Source organism: Tiliqua scincoides, chromosome 2 (genome assembly GCF_035046505.1).
Source record: "Tiliqua scincoides isolate rTilSci1 chromosome 2, rTilSci1.hap2, whole genome shotgun sequence".
NCBI classification, from domain to species: domain Eukaryota; kingdom Metazoa; phylum Chordata; class Lepidosauria; order Squamata; family Scincidae; genus Tiliqua; species Tiliqua scincoides.
In genome coordinates, this window is record NC_089822.1 from 15,992,628 (window position 1) to 16,008,577 (window position 15,950).

The 15,950-nt window shown below is 41.3% G+C and overlaps 1 protein-coding gene across 3 annotated transcripts in view; it reads left to right on the plus strand.

The window, feature by feature from the left end:
* Nucleotides 1-15,950, plus strand: part of NIPBL (NIPBL cohesin loading factor) — a 209,258-nt gene that overhangs the window by 179,407 nt on the left and 13,901 nt on the right. For all 3 annotated transcript variants that reach the window (XM_066618315.1, XM_066618317.1, XM_066618316.1), the window contains 8 exons: nt 1,018-1,126; nt 2,408-2,544; nt 4,816-4,956; nt 6,063-6,156; nt 6,257-6,411; nt 6,641-6,731; nt 11,702-11,875; nt 12,952-13,142. In XM_066618315.1, coding sequence (XP_066474412.1) covers nt 1,018-1,126; nt 2,408-2,544; nt 4,816-4,956; nt 6,063-6,156; nt 6,257-6,411; nt 6,641-6,731; nt 11,702-11,875; nt 12,952-13,142 — 1,092 coding nt within the window. The remainder of the gene's footprint in view (nt 1-1,017; nt 1,127-2,407; nt 2,545-4,815; nt 4,957-6,062; nt 6,157-6,256; nt 6,412-6,640; nt 6,732-11,701; nt 11,876-12,951; nt 13,143-15,950) is intronic.

Below are 15,950 nucleotides of genomic sequence, written 5' to 3' on the forward strand. Positions count from 1 at the left end.
CTGTTGTAGTAGAATTTGTTTCAAATCTGATTATTGGAACTTTAATTCGGTTCCTTTCTAAGGAATCTTCCATAGTAGCTGTATAGTTTATTTATTTAATGAGTTTCTCCATTTCTCTCAGTAAGAGCATTCAAGGTGGCTTACCTTGATTTAAAATATACAAGATTTAAAACATACAACAATAATAAAACAATAAAATGTTAAAAACAATAAAAGCAAGATAAAAAATACGCAGTGGATTGAATAAAATTAAACCAGCAGTTCTCAAATTTACCAGGGCTGCAACTTGCCTTGTCCTCGTGGGATGGCGCTGCAACCAAACTCCGCAGCTGTCCCGATGTCACATACACTGGAAGGCCTCCAGAGGCTTCTGTGGGCCTTGAAATGGCTCTGGCAGTGATTTCTGAGTCACTTCTGGTTGCATTTGTGAGTCTTGCCAGGCTAGAGTCAATTGGACAAGCAGACAGTCTCCAAAGAATCCTATCCACATCTTCAGTAATCCTACAGTAATTTCATCCTACAGTAATCATCCTACAGTAATTCCTCATTCCTAAAAGGAATACTATAGAACACCTTTAGGAATTAAAATTAATTGTTTGCTACAGTATGCAGCCTAGTAGATTTGCTGTATTTGAAATGAAAAATTAAATTAAAATTAGAGTCTGTTCTAAATTGTTTAAAGTACTTATAACCAGCTATGCACTCTGGAAAACTTGAGGAAATTATGACCAACAGTGCCAGCAAACAAGTGGTTGATATAGTGATCTCATTTTGTGCAAGTTGTTGGCTTGTTGATGGTAACTTCCCACATGTAGTAGAAAGTTGGTCAAAGAAAGAGCCACAGTATCATAGCATGTATTGTCAGTTTATTATATTCTTATTATTATATCTTAACTGTGATATGTTAATCTGTTTGTGAATTAGCTCTTAGCTATGTTTCCATACCTTCTGATGGATGTTTTGATTCTTCAGTCCACTCATTGATATCTACCTTGCCTATTCTGTGTGTCTTTGCAGTTGCTAAAATCTGAAGAGGATGCTTCATATAAACCTGTGAAGAAAGCCTGTACTCAACTTGTGGATAATTTAGTTGAACACATTCTAAAGTATGAAGAATCTCTAGCAGGTAAAATGATTGACCTTTCATTCAGAGTGATCTTAAAATAGGCTTGAGTTTGTTCTGCCATCTGAAACTTAAACTGAGGAGAACTGGGTAACAGAAGAGCCGAAGAGGACTGGGTAACAAGAATCAACTCCACTCCTTCCACCTTCTTAGTCAAAGCCTAAAGCTCTTTAAATAATCACCACAATAGGACTGGCAGGTTCAAATACTGTATTCTAGCAGTTAACAGTAGCCACCATTTTAAGAAATGTGTGTGGTGGTTATATTTTAAAATCTAAGTGCTAGTTTTAATCATAGCATTTTGTTTCTGCACTAATAAATAAATGCTTGGGCATGTAACTGAAAAATAAAAAAGTGAGATTGAAAGGAGCTTTAATTTTTAAAATATCTATGGCTGTGGTTCCCAAACTGTGGGTTGTGACCAACCAGGGGAACTGGAAAAGGGCAATTCTCCTTTCAGGGAAATGGCCCAGAAATTGGCAGCAACATGATCAGGACGATTGTGCTGCTGCTGGGGATGGAAGGTTTATTTACACTTACCTGGGAATAAGTGTAAACAAGGCTCTCTGGAGTCACACCGGGCTGGTGACCCACTCTGTTGGCCTCTGTGGACCTCAGAATGGCCCTTAGAAGCAGTGCAAAGCTAACTTCCAGTCAAACTGGAAGTTACCTCCAAAAACCAGAAGTAGCTTTTGGACACTTCTCTGGGCCATTCTGAAACCTGTAGAGGCCAATAGAGTGGGTTGCTGACCTGGCACAACCTGGAAGAGGCTTCCAGAAGTGCTCAGTAAGTCATTCTGAGCGGCAGTGTTGGGGCTCACTGTGGAGGACAAGGTGGGTTGCAATGCTTGAAAGTGGTGCTTGGTAAGTCATTCCAGCTAACAACATCACTGAGCCAGTTGCCCCCCTTCTGGAATGGCTCCAGTTTGAAGCCAAACACTTCCAAGGGTGGGCAGGAGGGGAGAGCTTGCAACCGACTGCACATGGGGTCGTGACCCACCCTGCATTAATGGAATGGTTGTTTGTGTGTGGGTACATGAAGTGGTGTCCTGTTATATTTAGAAGAGCAGCTGTCCCTTTTCACCCCAGCATGGCATTTTTTCCAGAGGCTGTTGCTGATGTCTCTTCTCCACCTCTTTTGCGACTGTGAGTTCTTTGGGGACAGGGAGCCACTTATTGATTTGTTTTGCTATGTAAACTACTTTGTGAACTACTTTTTGTTAAAAAGCTAAAAAGTGGAATATAGATATTTAATAATTATTTACTTTTTCCTTATATTTGCAGATTCTGACAACAAAGGTGTGAATTCAAGTCGCTTGGTAGCTTGCATAACCACTTTGTTTCTGTTCAGCAAAATCAGGCCCCAGTTAATGGTCAAACATGCTATGACCATGCAGCCATACCTTACCACTAAATGCAGCGTAAGTATGTGAAAGCTCTTCAGCTTTTCTGCTGAAAGCTGTTTTACTTTTCAGCTAAATACGTATTTGTTGTTGGGACAATAAAAGTGGAAATTGGAAGCAGCAGTGTTATTGCTACTACGTCGACATCTTCAGACTGAAATTTATCCTCAGCAATGGGGGCAGGGTTTTAAGTCACTCGCCTCCTCATCTGCCCCTGAATAGTGCAGTCGCTTGTTTTCATATGAATGTCTCTTCTGAAACATAAACTCTCACATAAGTAGAGGCCACAGACTGACGTAACTTTCATGAGACGCTTTGTTCTTTGATTCAGGATAGGTCCAGTCTTTATGTGGCAGATAAGGTTGTACACTTCTTGCTTCAAATACTTAATGTGGATAACACCCCAACTGTGTGTACATGTGTCTGTTGATGAACCAATTGGACAGAGTTTTCCAGATATACTTGCATGCTCATGCTTGTATACCATTGCAGGAAAGATGTATGTTATACCAGCTGTTGTGTTTACTGCAGTGGTTCTCAAACTTTGAGGGAGTTTTACTCCCTCAGTAAGTCTTTGCAGGGAGGGGCAAGGACAGGGAAGTGATCCCCAGGATCACGTCCCTAAGGGGGGTGAACGGGGGTGCTTTCACTTATTTGAGTCCCAGTGTGAACTGCTGGAGGGTAGAGGGAGCCCAGCCCTCTGTAGGACTCCCCAGGGCTTGAAATCTTGAAACAGAGCAATTGTAATGCACCTCCTGCAAACAGGAAGTGCTTTGTGATCGCTCCATTTCAAGATTTCAAGCCTTGGGAAGCCCTGCAGACGGCTGTGCTGGGCTCTCCACACCTCCTGCAGCCTCTAACAGCTCTCACTGGGACTCAAGTGAATGAAAGTGCCTCCCCCTTAGGGACGAGATCCTGGGGTTTGCTTCCCTGCCTCTCCTCTTCCCCCACCCTTTAGAGGGACAGGGTGGGTCACGACCCACCAGTTTGAGAACTATTGGTTTATTGCATAAAGTGTGAAACTGCCTGAAGATTGGTTTGACTTGAATTATGTAGACTTGTTTGTTTATATTATTTTTCCCATTTATAATTAGCAAGTAACTGATGCTATTGTGTTTTGAATAATTACCTAAGTGTTTTTCTCAGAATTCAACCACATTTCCCCAACCAAAGTAGTTCTACTTGCAGAAAGTTGTATGTTTGAGTTAAAGTCGTACTCTCCTGGATCAGGCATCTAATTCAGCATCTTGTTTCTCTTGGTGACCAGTCAGATGCCTCTAGGAAGCCCACAAGTGGGACACGTAGGCGAATTGTCTAACCCCTTTAAAAATTATCCAGCAGCCATCATCATGGCAATGAATTATGGGGGATTCATTTAAGAGTAGATACATAAACTATGTTAAGTGACTGTATTATTGAAATTCTACATCCAACCGCAAGAATCTCTTTTATAAATTCTGTGTTCTCCAGAGTACTTTGGATGTCATGTAATCTTAAATCCATTCTGCAGTGCAGTTTGTCCCAGTGCTGTGAGGGTATACTGCTTAGGTACAGCCAATCATGTGGATAGGCACCTAAGTCCCTCTGGAAAACAGTTAACTGTGTACTCTGCCTATGAGGGATTGTCCTTGGATTTTCTCAAATGCCACTCCACAACATAACTTGTTCCAGAGCGCTATACTGCTACAAGGCTGGGGCAGATTGCACTGAAGAAAGAACTGAAATGTTATGTTATGGTATCTTATAGAGTGGCATCTGAGAACTCCTCCAAGGTAAGTCTTGTCTATTTTCTATGTTTTAAGTATAAGTGTGTCTTCTGATTTTCTTTCTGGATTAGAAACCTTCTTAAAATGATATCTTGGATAGATGCCGTGTTCTACCCTTCCTAGCTTGATTGCAGTAATGGAGATATCCAGAACCTCTGAAATGCAGTACCCATTAACTTTTAGATAATGTGACATTTATTCAAGATGATAGTGCCACCAATATGCAAAACTCAGAAACCACTCACTGTCTTGTACAAGGGAGGATATACTTTTTAATGTTCTCTCCAAGACATATATGAGAAGAAGCATGGGAATTATTCTCCAGAAATGGTGTTCATCCATGGTCCAAATTCCACTAGAGCTTTTCCAGCACTTGTGCAGCTTCTTTTCATTTCATTAATGTGTGTGCAGGTTTTATGTGTGTTAGAGAAAGGGAGAATTTAATAAATAGTTTATTCAGTGTTGTTGCATAGCAGTAAGAGCACAGTAAGCATACTTAATTGTATAACATGTTCTCTTTCAGACTCAAAATGACTTCATGGTGATTTGCAATGTTGCAAAAATCTTAGAGTTGGTAGTGCCACTGATGGAGCATCCAAGTGAGACCTTCCTTGCTACTATTGAAGAAGATCTCATGAAGCTAATAATCAAATATGGCATGACAGTAAGGTTTAATTTCTACTTCAGTTAATTTTGTGTTCTTGTGTTAGTGCTTTATAAAATGAAAAATTGCTTTAATATCAAAGCAGTTTCTACACTGAAGTAATTGGGGGTTGGTAGTAATATAATTAAATTGATTTTACGGATGCAGTTCTAACTTGGCTTGCCTTAACTCTTTGTATTTCATAGAAACGCTATACAGGTGCAGCCTATTTATCCGCATTAGTTCTGTTCCCTGACTTGGTTTGATTAACAAAAAGCTAAATTCCATAGAGTTATGCAAATACACTGCAGCCTGACACTTCCTGATGGAAGGAAATTAAGGCAGCTGTTATCAATCCCCTCCCCTCCGTATTCAGCCCTCCTCATTGCCAGCTGTCCCGATGAGCTTTTAAGAGTCCAGCCCTATGCGTTTCTACTCAGAAGTAAGCCCCATTCCAGTCTATGGGGTTTACTCCCAGGAAAGTGTGGAGAGGATTGTAGGCTAAATTGCATACTTTGCTTACTGGAAAGGCTTGCTTGTGTGGGTGATTGCATGCGGGGGGGGGGGGGGAATTCGGCTAAACCTCCCTGGGTTTTTTAAAGCAATCCCCTCTGTTGCTACCACACCTGCCCCTGTGTGTGTGTGTGAGTGAGAGAAAGCAAGAGCAAGAGGGAGAGAGCGAGCTCCACCTTGCTGCACGTGTTCTGGCTACAGAGGTTTTCTGCCCCCTCTTCAGCCTCTTTGCTGGCTCAGGGGCTCCAGGAATGTTACTGTTCCTTGCAAGGGGAACCTCTTCCAAGGCGCTAGGGCTGTTTCCCTGCCTGGACGAGGCGGAGCCTTTTTGCAGTGTTTTGGGCTGCCTGGAAAGCAAAGGCCAGTGCAGGGCAAAGGAGGCAAAGGTGCATGTGACTTTCAGTACCCCCACCCCATTGGCATGGAGACAAATCCGAAGATTAAAAAAAAAGTGGATAAATAGGCTGCACCTGTCGGTTCTTTGAAATACAGCTTCTTTCCTTAATATTCCTGGGGTTTGAAAACTGTTACCTACTAAAATGAGTGCAAGAGATTGATTTTCCATTCCCTGTTTTGGAATGTCTTGCTATTATAATACTTTGTTTTGTTTCTAGGTAGTGCAGCACTGTGTCAGCTGTCTTGGGGCTGTTGTAAATAAGGTCACACAGAATTATAAATTTGTTTGGGCCTGTTTTAATAGATACTATGGTAAGTTAAATATTGGAAAGGCTGGATAAAAATTCTTTTTACATGTTAACTGAAGATGTGAGGAGACCAGTTTTGAAGACATGGTTTATTCTTTTTTCAGGTGCACTTTCAAAGTTAAAAAGTCAACATCAAGAAGATCCAAACAGTACTATACTTACAGCAAATAAACCAGCACTCCTTAGATCCCTTTTCACTGTTGGAGCACTGTGCCGACATTTTGATTTTGATCAAGAGGATTTTAAAGGCAATAGCAAGGTAAAATGTACTCTGTATTTGCTCACTATTGCATATTTGAAAATTAGTTTTTTGGACTTTAATCCCTTAGTATAGTGACAACTAAACTCTTTGGAAAACTTGCTGTGGAATATGTGTTTTAATCATAACTTTTAATAATTACTTGGATAATAACTTTTTTAAAGGAACCAAAACATTTTCAACCTTTTTCTGATTAGCAATTCTTTCCCCCTCCCTGCTCTTTAACTAGGTTAACATAAAGGACAAAGTACTTGAACTGCTGATGTATTTTACCAAACATTCAGATGAAGAGGTACAAACAAAAGCCATTATTGGTCTAGGTAAGAACTTACAAAAAAGTATAGTGTTTATTTCATTACTTGTATGAATAGTTAGGTTTGCAGCAGTCTTTGAGAAGATGTTAGCATTTCCTGTTTGCCTCTATTCACTATACACACAAGAAGAAACTGAAGTATGGTTTGAGGGCACATGAGACAGCCAGCTTGCTGAGGTTGTCTATGTCTGGTCCACCTGGACCCTTGATGGAAAAAGGGAACTTTGGGAATATAATTATAGAAAAGGTTGCTTTAAAACATACTAACAACCATTTATATTAGAATATTTATTAGGTTATCTTGATCATGGGTTGAAATGATCCTAAAAAAATTCCTAAAAAAGTCCTTAAAAAAGTCCTAAAAAAATTCTAAATCATCTGTATCAAGTCCTTTGCAACTCCATGCTTCAGGTATTCCTCAAGTCTAATGAGGTTTGAACTGCCATGTAATATTTCAGGTTCTTGGCTTTTACATATAATGGAAAGTGTGTGTGTGTGTGTGTGTGTGTGTGTGTGTGTGTGTGTGTGTGTGTTTTGCGGGGGGAGGTCACTTCTACCTCCTACTTCTTTTTGAGTGAGTGTCTAAGAAGTCTGAAAAACCATGCACATAAGGTGGTAGAATTGTTAAAGTGATCCTACCAAATGCTGTTTAGTTGTTGGGTGGCAATTCTATACATGCTTTCAGGTAAGTAAGTCCTTTTAAACTTAGTGGAGCTTACTTCTGAGTAAATGTGCAGACAGTAGCACTGCCAGGTACTGTTGATTTTTATAGTTGCTTGTCAGAACTTGCTTCCATTTAAGTGAGAAAAGAGCAGAGGCTGGTGATATAATATTTTGCTTATTTTCTCATTTCTCTTAATAGCTCCATAAATAGTTCTAGAGGTTGGTAGTAGCCCCTAAGGTCTACAAAACTCTTTGTAAACCTGAGTTTTTAAAAAATGTTTCCCAGTTATAACCTTCTTTGTGACTCTCCAATACTGTTTTATTAATTATAACCATCAATAGAGTTCATGTTGAGAAATTGTTATTTGATTTCTGGGGTCTTACTGCCCTTGAAAATTTTGCAGGAAATCTCCAACTTCACATTCTAACTGCAGATTCATCTAAATGGTGGAAAAGAATTCATCTTAACACTTTAGGTCCTATACTACTTTTGTAGAACTAAAAGATGTTCTTACAGGTTGCATTGTAAAGGCTGGTTGGTTTGTTGGGCATGTTTGGGTATTTCCTTTTGCTTCTGATTTAACAAGAGGAGAAAGCCAGTTTATTTTCTGCTGTTTCTCATTAGCAAAAATGCAAAGAAAAATGGCCACTCAGTATTTCATGGAGAAATCTGTCAAGGCATTAATGTGAGAATCATCTGAATTAGAATTTCTCAGGTTAATGGCACAGTGTATTCCGCATTCTAAAAACTTGGAGTCACTTGGGCTGCAATCCTACACAGTGGGCTCTCCTTGTTCACGGGGGTTTGTTTCCAGATCCCCCCCCCCCCCGAAAAGGAATTCCACAGATGCTGAGGTCCACTGCTGAAGGTCACACAATTACTTACCTGGAGCCTTGGGAGGCCTCTCTTAGGTTGCGCCATGACAGCGACTCACTCTGTTGGCCTCTAGTCAAACTGGAAATTGCATCTGAACACCTTGAGTAGCTTTTGGAGGCTTCTCCTGGCCATTCTGAGGCCTGCGGAGGCCAACAGAGTGGGTTGCCTGCCCAGCATGACCCAGGAGAGACCTCTGGATGCTTCATGTTAGTAATTACATGCATGAGCATATATAGGCTGATCAGCCTAACATTGGTTCCAAGTTATATGGTGGAAAGCCTCATCAAAGATAAAATTTTAAAACATATAGACAAACAAACCTTGCTGAGAGAGAATCAGCATGATTTCTATAAGGTCGTGCCTCATCAACTTTTTAGAATTCTTTGAAAAGGTCAGTAGGCATGTGGATGAGAGTGGGTGTCAATGGGTAACAGTGGATAGAGGTGAAAAGCATTGTATCCCAAGGAACTGTCCTGGGACTGGTGCTTTTCACACTGTTCATAAATGAACTGGAGACAGGGTTAAGCAGCGAGGTGGTCAAGTTTGCAGATAACACTAAACTTTTCTGAGTGGTGACGATCAGAAGAGCTCCAAAAGGATCTCTCTAAACTGGGCGAATGGACAACAAAATGGCAGATGCATTTCAATGTAAGTTAGTGTAAAATAATGCACATTGTGCAAAAAAAATATCAAAACTTCACATATAGGCTAAGTGTTCTGAGATGTCTGTGATGGGTTGGGAGAGAGTGCTGGTGGACAGCTCAATTGAAGTGTCAACCCAGTGTGCAGCAGCAGTAAAGAAGGCCAGTTCCATGCTCAGGATAATTAAGAAGGAAGTTGAGAATAAAAATGGCCAATCTTATTATGCTATTGAACAAGTCGATGGTAAGGCCACATCTGGAATATTGGATCCAGTTCTGGTTGCTGCATCTTAAAAAGAATATAATGGAAATGGAAAAGGTGCATAAGACAGCGACCATATTGATTACTGGGCTGGGGCACCTCCCTTATGAGGAACGGCTGCAACATTTACAGTCTAGAAAAAGACAACTGAGGAAAGACATGATTGAGATATAAAATTACACAAGGGATGGACAGAGAGATGTTCTTTTCCTTCTCACACAACCAGGGGGAAATCCACTAAAATTGAGTGTTGGGAGAGTTAGAACAGACAAAAGAAAATATTTCTTTAACTAGAGTGTAATTAGTCTGTGGAACTCCCTGCCGTATGATGTGGTGATGGCATTTGGCCTTGATGCCTTTTAAAAGGGAACAGATTTCTGGAGAAAAAGTCCATCACAGGTTATAAGCCATGATGGGTATGTGCAACCTCATGTTTTTAGACATATGCTACCTCAGAATGCCAGCTCCAAGGGAGTGGCAACAGGATGCAGGTCTCTTCTTTTCATATGAGCTCCTGGAGGCATCTGGTGGGTCACTGTGAGATACTGAAAGCTGGACTAGATGGGCCTTTGGCCTGACCTAGCAGGGCTCTTCTTATGTTTTTATATTAACTGTGGGCAGCTTCTGGAGCAGGGGTCTCCAAACCCCAGCCCAGCAGTCTGGCCTGCTTCCAGCCTCTGATCCCCTGAGAGCCTCTGGCCCATTTGACCAAACACAACCAGAGTTGTGCTTGTGGGGTGGGGGAATGGGGGTCCATTTAAGTGTGTGCTTTGTTTCTTGGGCTGTGTTCATTCTTGGAGAAGTCCTGGAGCCCATTCATTTATTCATTCATTTGAGCCCATTCATTTATTCATTCACCTAAGTTCCCTCTCTAATGTGTTTATTTAAATTTTATATTTTTTTCTCCGGCCCTCAACACTTCAGCCCTGCTCTGGAGCCACCTATGTGTGTCTGTGGATCGTTAAATTCTGGGAGTAAGCCCCATTGAACACAGTGGGACTCGCTTCTGAGTAGATATGCATATGATAGGGCTTCTCAAACTGGGCCATTGCAACGCCCCAGGGGCCTTAAGGGGCGGAGCAGGGTTGAGGCAGCAATGCGATCCTCTGCATTGTGGTGTTAAGGGGGCTGGAACTGGCATTTACTTACCAGTCCCTGCGGCAGCCTCCTGGGGATGCAGAGAGCACTGCGTGACCCCGTAGGGCTCCCCGTACCCCCAGGAGGCTGTTGCAGGGACTGGTAAGTAAATGCCAGTCCCTGCAGCCCCATTAGTGACGTGATCCTGGGAATCATGTCATTGCCTCCCCCCCCCCCGCCCCTGCTGCCTTCTCCACTCCCATGCAGATACTTAATTCAGTCCTCCCTGAGAGTTTGAAAACCACAGACATAGGATTGTGCTGGTAGGCCCCCACAGTCAATCTTATAGGTACTGTGTACTTTGCATTGTGCAATATTATTGAACTCCTTGATTTACATACAGCTACAGGTGTGCACTGCTTAACAACAGTTCTCCAATGCCCATTGTTATGCGATTAGATCATTAAGTGAACTTTTGGTCCAATGTTTTGCCTTTGTTATGTAAACAGACACTCCCTGCCAGACACTAGCTGGCTGCACAGGCTATGGAAGATAGATTGCCTCTTCTTTGCATTAAGAGCCTCTCTGTTGTGTAAGCAGACACTCTGCTGCAGGCTATGGGAGATAGATTGCTTCATTTAGAGCAGGGGTGTCAAACATAAGACCTGGTGGCTGGATTCCGCCTGTGGAAGCTTTTTATCTGGCCCTCAGGCTCTCAAGGGCAGCCCACATGAAAATTGGGCTCTCTCATATCTTGAAATATGACCAAGATTTGCACATTTTCTCTTCTGTTGTTTGCAGCTAATGAGTTCCTAAGTAAGAAAAAGTGCTTATTTTTGAATATCACCTGTTTAATGACATTAATTCCTGCCTAATGACAGCGCTTCTGGCCCTCAGCAGGCATCATGAATGCTATTCGGCCCTCGGTATGAAACAAGTTTGACACCCCTGATTTAGAGCATCTTTACTGTGCTTTGACCACCGTCATATATGCAGTCCATCATTAAGTGAACCATTGTTAAGTGGCGGATGCCTGTATATTGTTTTACTATAAAAGGAGTTTTCTCAATAAAGTGTTAATAATTTTGCTTGCAAATGATTTCATGCTTAACATATCTTTACATTTGTTTTGCTAAAGTATTAACTGCTTAATAAACTTTTGTTGAAGAGCATTATCATCATCATCATCATCATCATCAATACTAATACTGATAATGATAATGATAATGTTCCTCGTGTTGTTTTTCTGGCTTTTAGGGTAATGTATTTGACCCTGGTACTGGATTATAATCAGCGTCTTTTTTGTAGTTGTCATTTCAGAGGGTGATTAAAATCACTTTTAAATGTGAATGTGGCTTTAGTTATGTTGTGTTTTTTAAACACAGAATCTTTTCTTTATTTTGTAGCAACATGATTTACAAAGTGGGATTTTATTGTATTTTCTTACTTCCTTTCAGGGTTTGCTTTCATACAACATCCAAGTCTAATGTTTGAACAGGAAGTGAAAACATTATATAACAACATTCTTTCTGATAAGAACTGCTCAGTAAATTTAAAAATTCAGGTGTTAAAAAATCTTCAAACTTATCTTCAAGAGGAAGACACACGTATGCAGCAGGCAGACAGAGAATGTGAGTGCGGAGCTTGATTGCATTGAGTGAACCATCTAATTTTAAGTAACTAGTATTTCCTAAGTATTTGCAGTTCAGTTTGTAGGACTGTCTCTGATATATATGTGCAGAAAGGGAAGTATATAATTATTGAAAATGTTACAAGTTCTGGGGTTAGCAAATGAACACATTCAGCAGAATGAGATGGTAGTGTAGTTTTCACACTGTAGGTGAAGTGTAGCATTTTTTAGTGTTCCACTATGTAAAAAATCTCCCTATAAATTAAAACTCGCACAACAAAAACACTACCTGTCTTCATCATGTGTAGTGTTCTCATCCAAGATTTTACAATAGGATGTTTAAAGTATGGCAACCTCATATCTGCAGTCTGAAGTGGTACAGTTCACCCTGCCGCTCATTCCACTACAGACCAAATTTGCCTCAGACTGTAGATTTTAAGTAGTTCCAAGTGTTTAGTATTCTGAACCAATAGTTTTCACCACTGGTTAAAGCAAATATATTCTTAGTCCACAGCAAAAGGCTACTGTATTATGAGGTATCATAGTGTTTGTCTCCGGTGATAGGTCTCTCAAATCATGAATACACTTCAGTGGCCAAAGGAATGGCTAAAGGAACTTTGAGTATCAAGTTCAGAATGTGATGAAAGTTCCATTCTTGAGCTCAGTGCAGAAATAATTCCAAAATAGGGGAGAGAGGGAACTTAAAATGACCCACATATACTTCATCTGTGGTGGTTGGTCTCTAGTGGAGAGGGAACTCCCACAGTGGTCTCTTACATACTCCATTATCCCAGCTAGTGGAGATGTACCCACAGGACATGAATCATGTATATTACACTCATCAAAAGATTTGATAGAACGCAAGATGATATCTCTTGACAATATGAACCAACAAGTCTGGGCCAAAGATTAGTTAGGAAGTTGTTTTGATTCCTAATAACAGTTGCCACTTATGAACATCTCCTTAAAAGTTTTTTGTTGTCCTGGTTTGTGTCCATATAGCATGCTATATAGTATTGTGTAGGTAATATGAGAAGTGTTGATAAAAACCTCTCCTTTTGATTCTTTTTTTCATAGGGAAAAAAGTAGCAAAACAGGAAGATCTGAAAGAAATGGGTGATATTTCCTCAGGGATGAGCAGCTCTATCATGCAGCTGTATCTCAAACAGGTCCTTGAGGCTTTCTTTCATGCGCAGTCCAGTGTTCGTCATTTTGCTCTCAATGTAATTGCACTGACTTTAAACCAGGGTCTTATCCATCCAGTTCAGGTATGTAAAGGATATAATTAAATGTGCTTTAATTGGATAACCTCACCCTGATACTTTGGGATGTTTCATGGCACACAGAATGTCCTACCTAGATGTTCTTGTCCCAGAAACCCAGTGTGGTGTAATAAAAGTTCTATGACTAGAGAGGCCTGAATTCAAATTCTCCCTCAGTCAGACTCCCTGTATTACACTACTTCAGAGGTGGTTCTTAGCATCATATTTTGACCCTGAGACACTGAGGATTGTGTGATAGTTACAAGTTAAGAAACTTGAGTAAGAATTTCCCCTCTGGTCTCAGCTTGCTTACACGATATGAATTCAGCAGTATAGAAAGAAGAGTCATCTTTATATTCCTTCTGGTCCTGTTGGACCTCTCAGCAACTTTCAACACCATTGACTATGATGTCTTTCTGGGTTGGCTGGCTGATCTGGGGCTTGGGAGCACTGCTTTGCAGTATTTCTGCTCCTTCTTGGGTGACAGGTCCCAGATGGTGATACTTGGGAACAATTGATTATCACCCTGGCTTTTACAGTGCGGCATGCCACAGGATTCTGTTCTGTCCCCCATAGTTTGTCCTTGCCCTCTTGTTCTTATTCTGGGGAAGCTATGGAAGTCCTGAAGCACTGTCTGGAGGCATTTGGGGTCAGGATGGGGGCCCATAGGTTGAAATTAAATCCAGAAAAGACAGAGGTCCTTCTGGTCAGGTAATCCTCGATGCAGGTACTGAGTGATCTGCCCTCTCTGAATGGGGTAGGAACAGATACACAGTTTGGGAGTGCTCCTGGAATCTCAACTCTATGGAGAGGCAGGCGGCAGTAGTGGCCAGGGGTGCATTTACCCAGCTTTGACTGGGGTACCAGTTGTGGTCATACTTGAATTGATCTGACCTAACCACAGTGGTTTATGCCTTAGAGACTTCAAGACTGCATTGTTGTAACTTGTTCTATGTGGGGCTGTCCTTGAAGATGGTTTGGAAGCTGCAGTTAGTGCAGAATGCGGTAGTCTGGATGGTTACTCAAGCTAAGTGGTTTGATTCTGTTACACTGCTACTTTGATCACTGGCTGCTTGTTCATTTCCAGGCCCAATTCAAGGTGCTGGTATTGACCTTTAAAGCCCTACATGGTTTTAGTCCAAGTTATTGGGGGGGGGGGGGCTTCTCCCATACATTCTGGCCTGCTCTCTTAGGTCATCTGAGGAGGCTCTCCTACAAGTGCTGCCTTTGCTCCAAGTTATATGGCTGTTTGAACCTTCTCTGTAGTTGTGCTGCAATTATGGAATTAAGAGCTACCCCTTCTCTCATGGTTTATCAGTGAGGGCTGAAAACGTTTTTGTTTTGTCTGGTGTTTGGGTGATGGATTGATGTCTGTTCTCTGTAATAGTGTTTTGGTGGTGGTTCTTCTTTCTGGTACAAATAGTCCTCCCCCATGGTTTTACAGTTTTCATTAATTATTTATTGTTTTTATTCACTGTAAAATTTTTATTACGGAACTTTGTGAGCTCCCTTGGGCATTTTTCCATGGCATCGGAAAGGCAGGATATAATTTAAAAAAATAAATTAATTAAATAGGTAGGTTGCTCATTTCTGTTGTGCTAGGATGACCAAGCTGCCTTAGGTTAGACGTTACCAGCAGATGTCTTTTGCCCTTTCCATGCCATTGTTCCTTTACTTCATTGCAACTGCCACTGTTATATTCTGTCTTCTTTGGAGGGGAAACCAGTGCACTGGAAATTAAACTGGATGTCTAAAATGACTACTTTGTTTGAAAAATTGAAAGCAGCTATTTTAAAAAACCTGTCTCTGACAAGAGAAATGGTGACTTTGGCAGTGGCAGAGTCTGGCATGGCAAAAAAACCAGGACAGACACTTACATAGAATAAAAGAGATGGTAGACAATAAAACAAGGGAAGTTAGAGTGGTTGAGTGAGCACAGAAGACACACAAAGAGGGAGCATGCAGAGTGCTAGAGACCCCCTATCATTGAACCCTTTGTTCTCTATTTCTGCTGTCCAGCTGCCCCTTATTGCATGGCTACTCCGTTATTTCGGCTTATGGCTGTACTATTTTGAGTTTATTCACCTGATTGTCTTAGTAAGATTAAGGCAGCTTTAGTCTGAGTGACATGGTTAGTTCACATTACATAAGAGATAAATTTGTGGCATGCAATCCTTGAACTGATACTCAGGTTTGCATTACCTTAAGACAGTAGTTCCCAAACTGCGTGCTGCAGTACCTCAGGGTGCCATGGCGAATTCACAGGGATACTGTGGGATGGCCTTTTCTTCCTTGCTCTCCCTGGCACCACCATCTTGGTCAGACCAACATCCCTGCAAGATTGCACAGGAGTTCTGGTGGCTGTCTCGTTCTCCCACAGTGTGGCACCACCACAACAGGGTACTGTGAAAGGAGGATGCCATGACCAGGGTAAATCTGGGAACTGCTGCCTTAAGGGGTTGTCAGTGAGTTTCCCCATAACCTCATTATCCTTTTTATCCCTAAACTGTCCTGTCAAGACTGACTAGTTATCAGAGCTTGTTCTTCATATTGAACTAGGTTTCACCAAATTGAGAATGCCTCCTTGTTCCAGTACCACAGGGCTGCCTTGATCAGGAGAATTCAGTGAATTTCTTTCATGTCTACTAAAGCTTCTCTCATTCCAAGCTGGCCACTCCCATTTTTCAGGAGAAAATGATCTTGCAACCACCTTAACTGGAGATCTCTGCAGCAGTTCAGATATGGGAAGGGGATAGTAACAGAAGCACATGGATAGCATGCACAGTGTCCCAAGTTGAATACGTAGTATCTTGA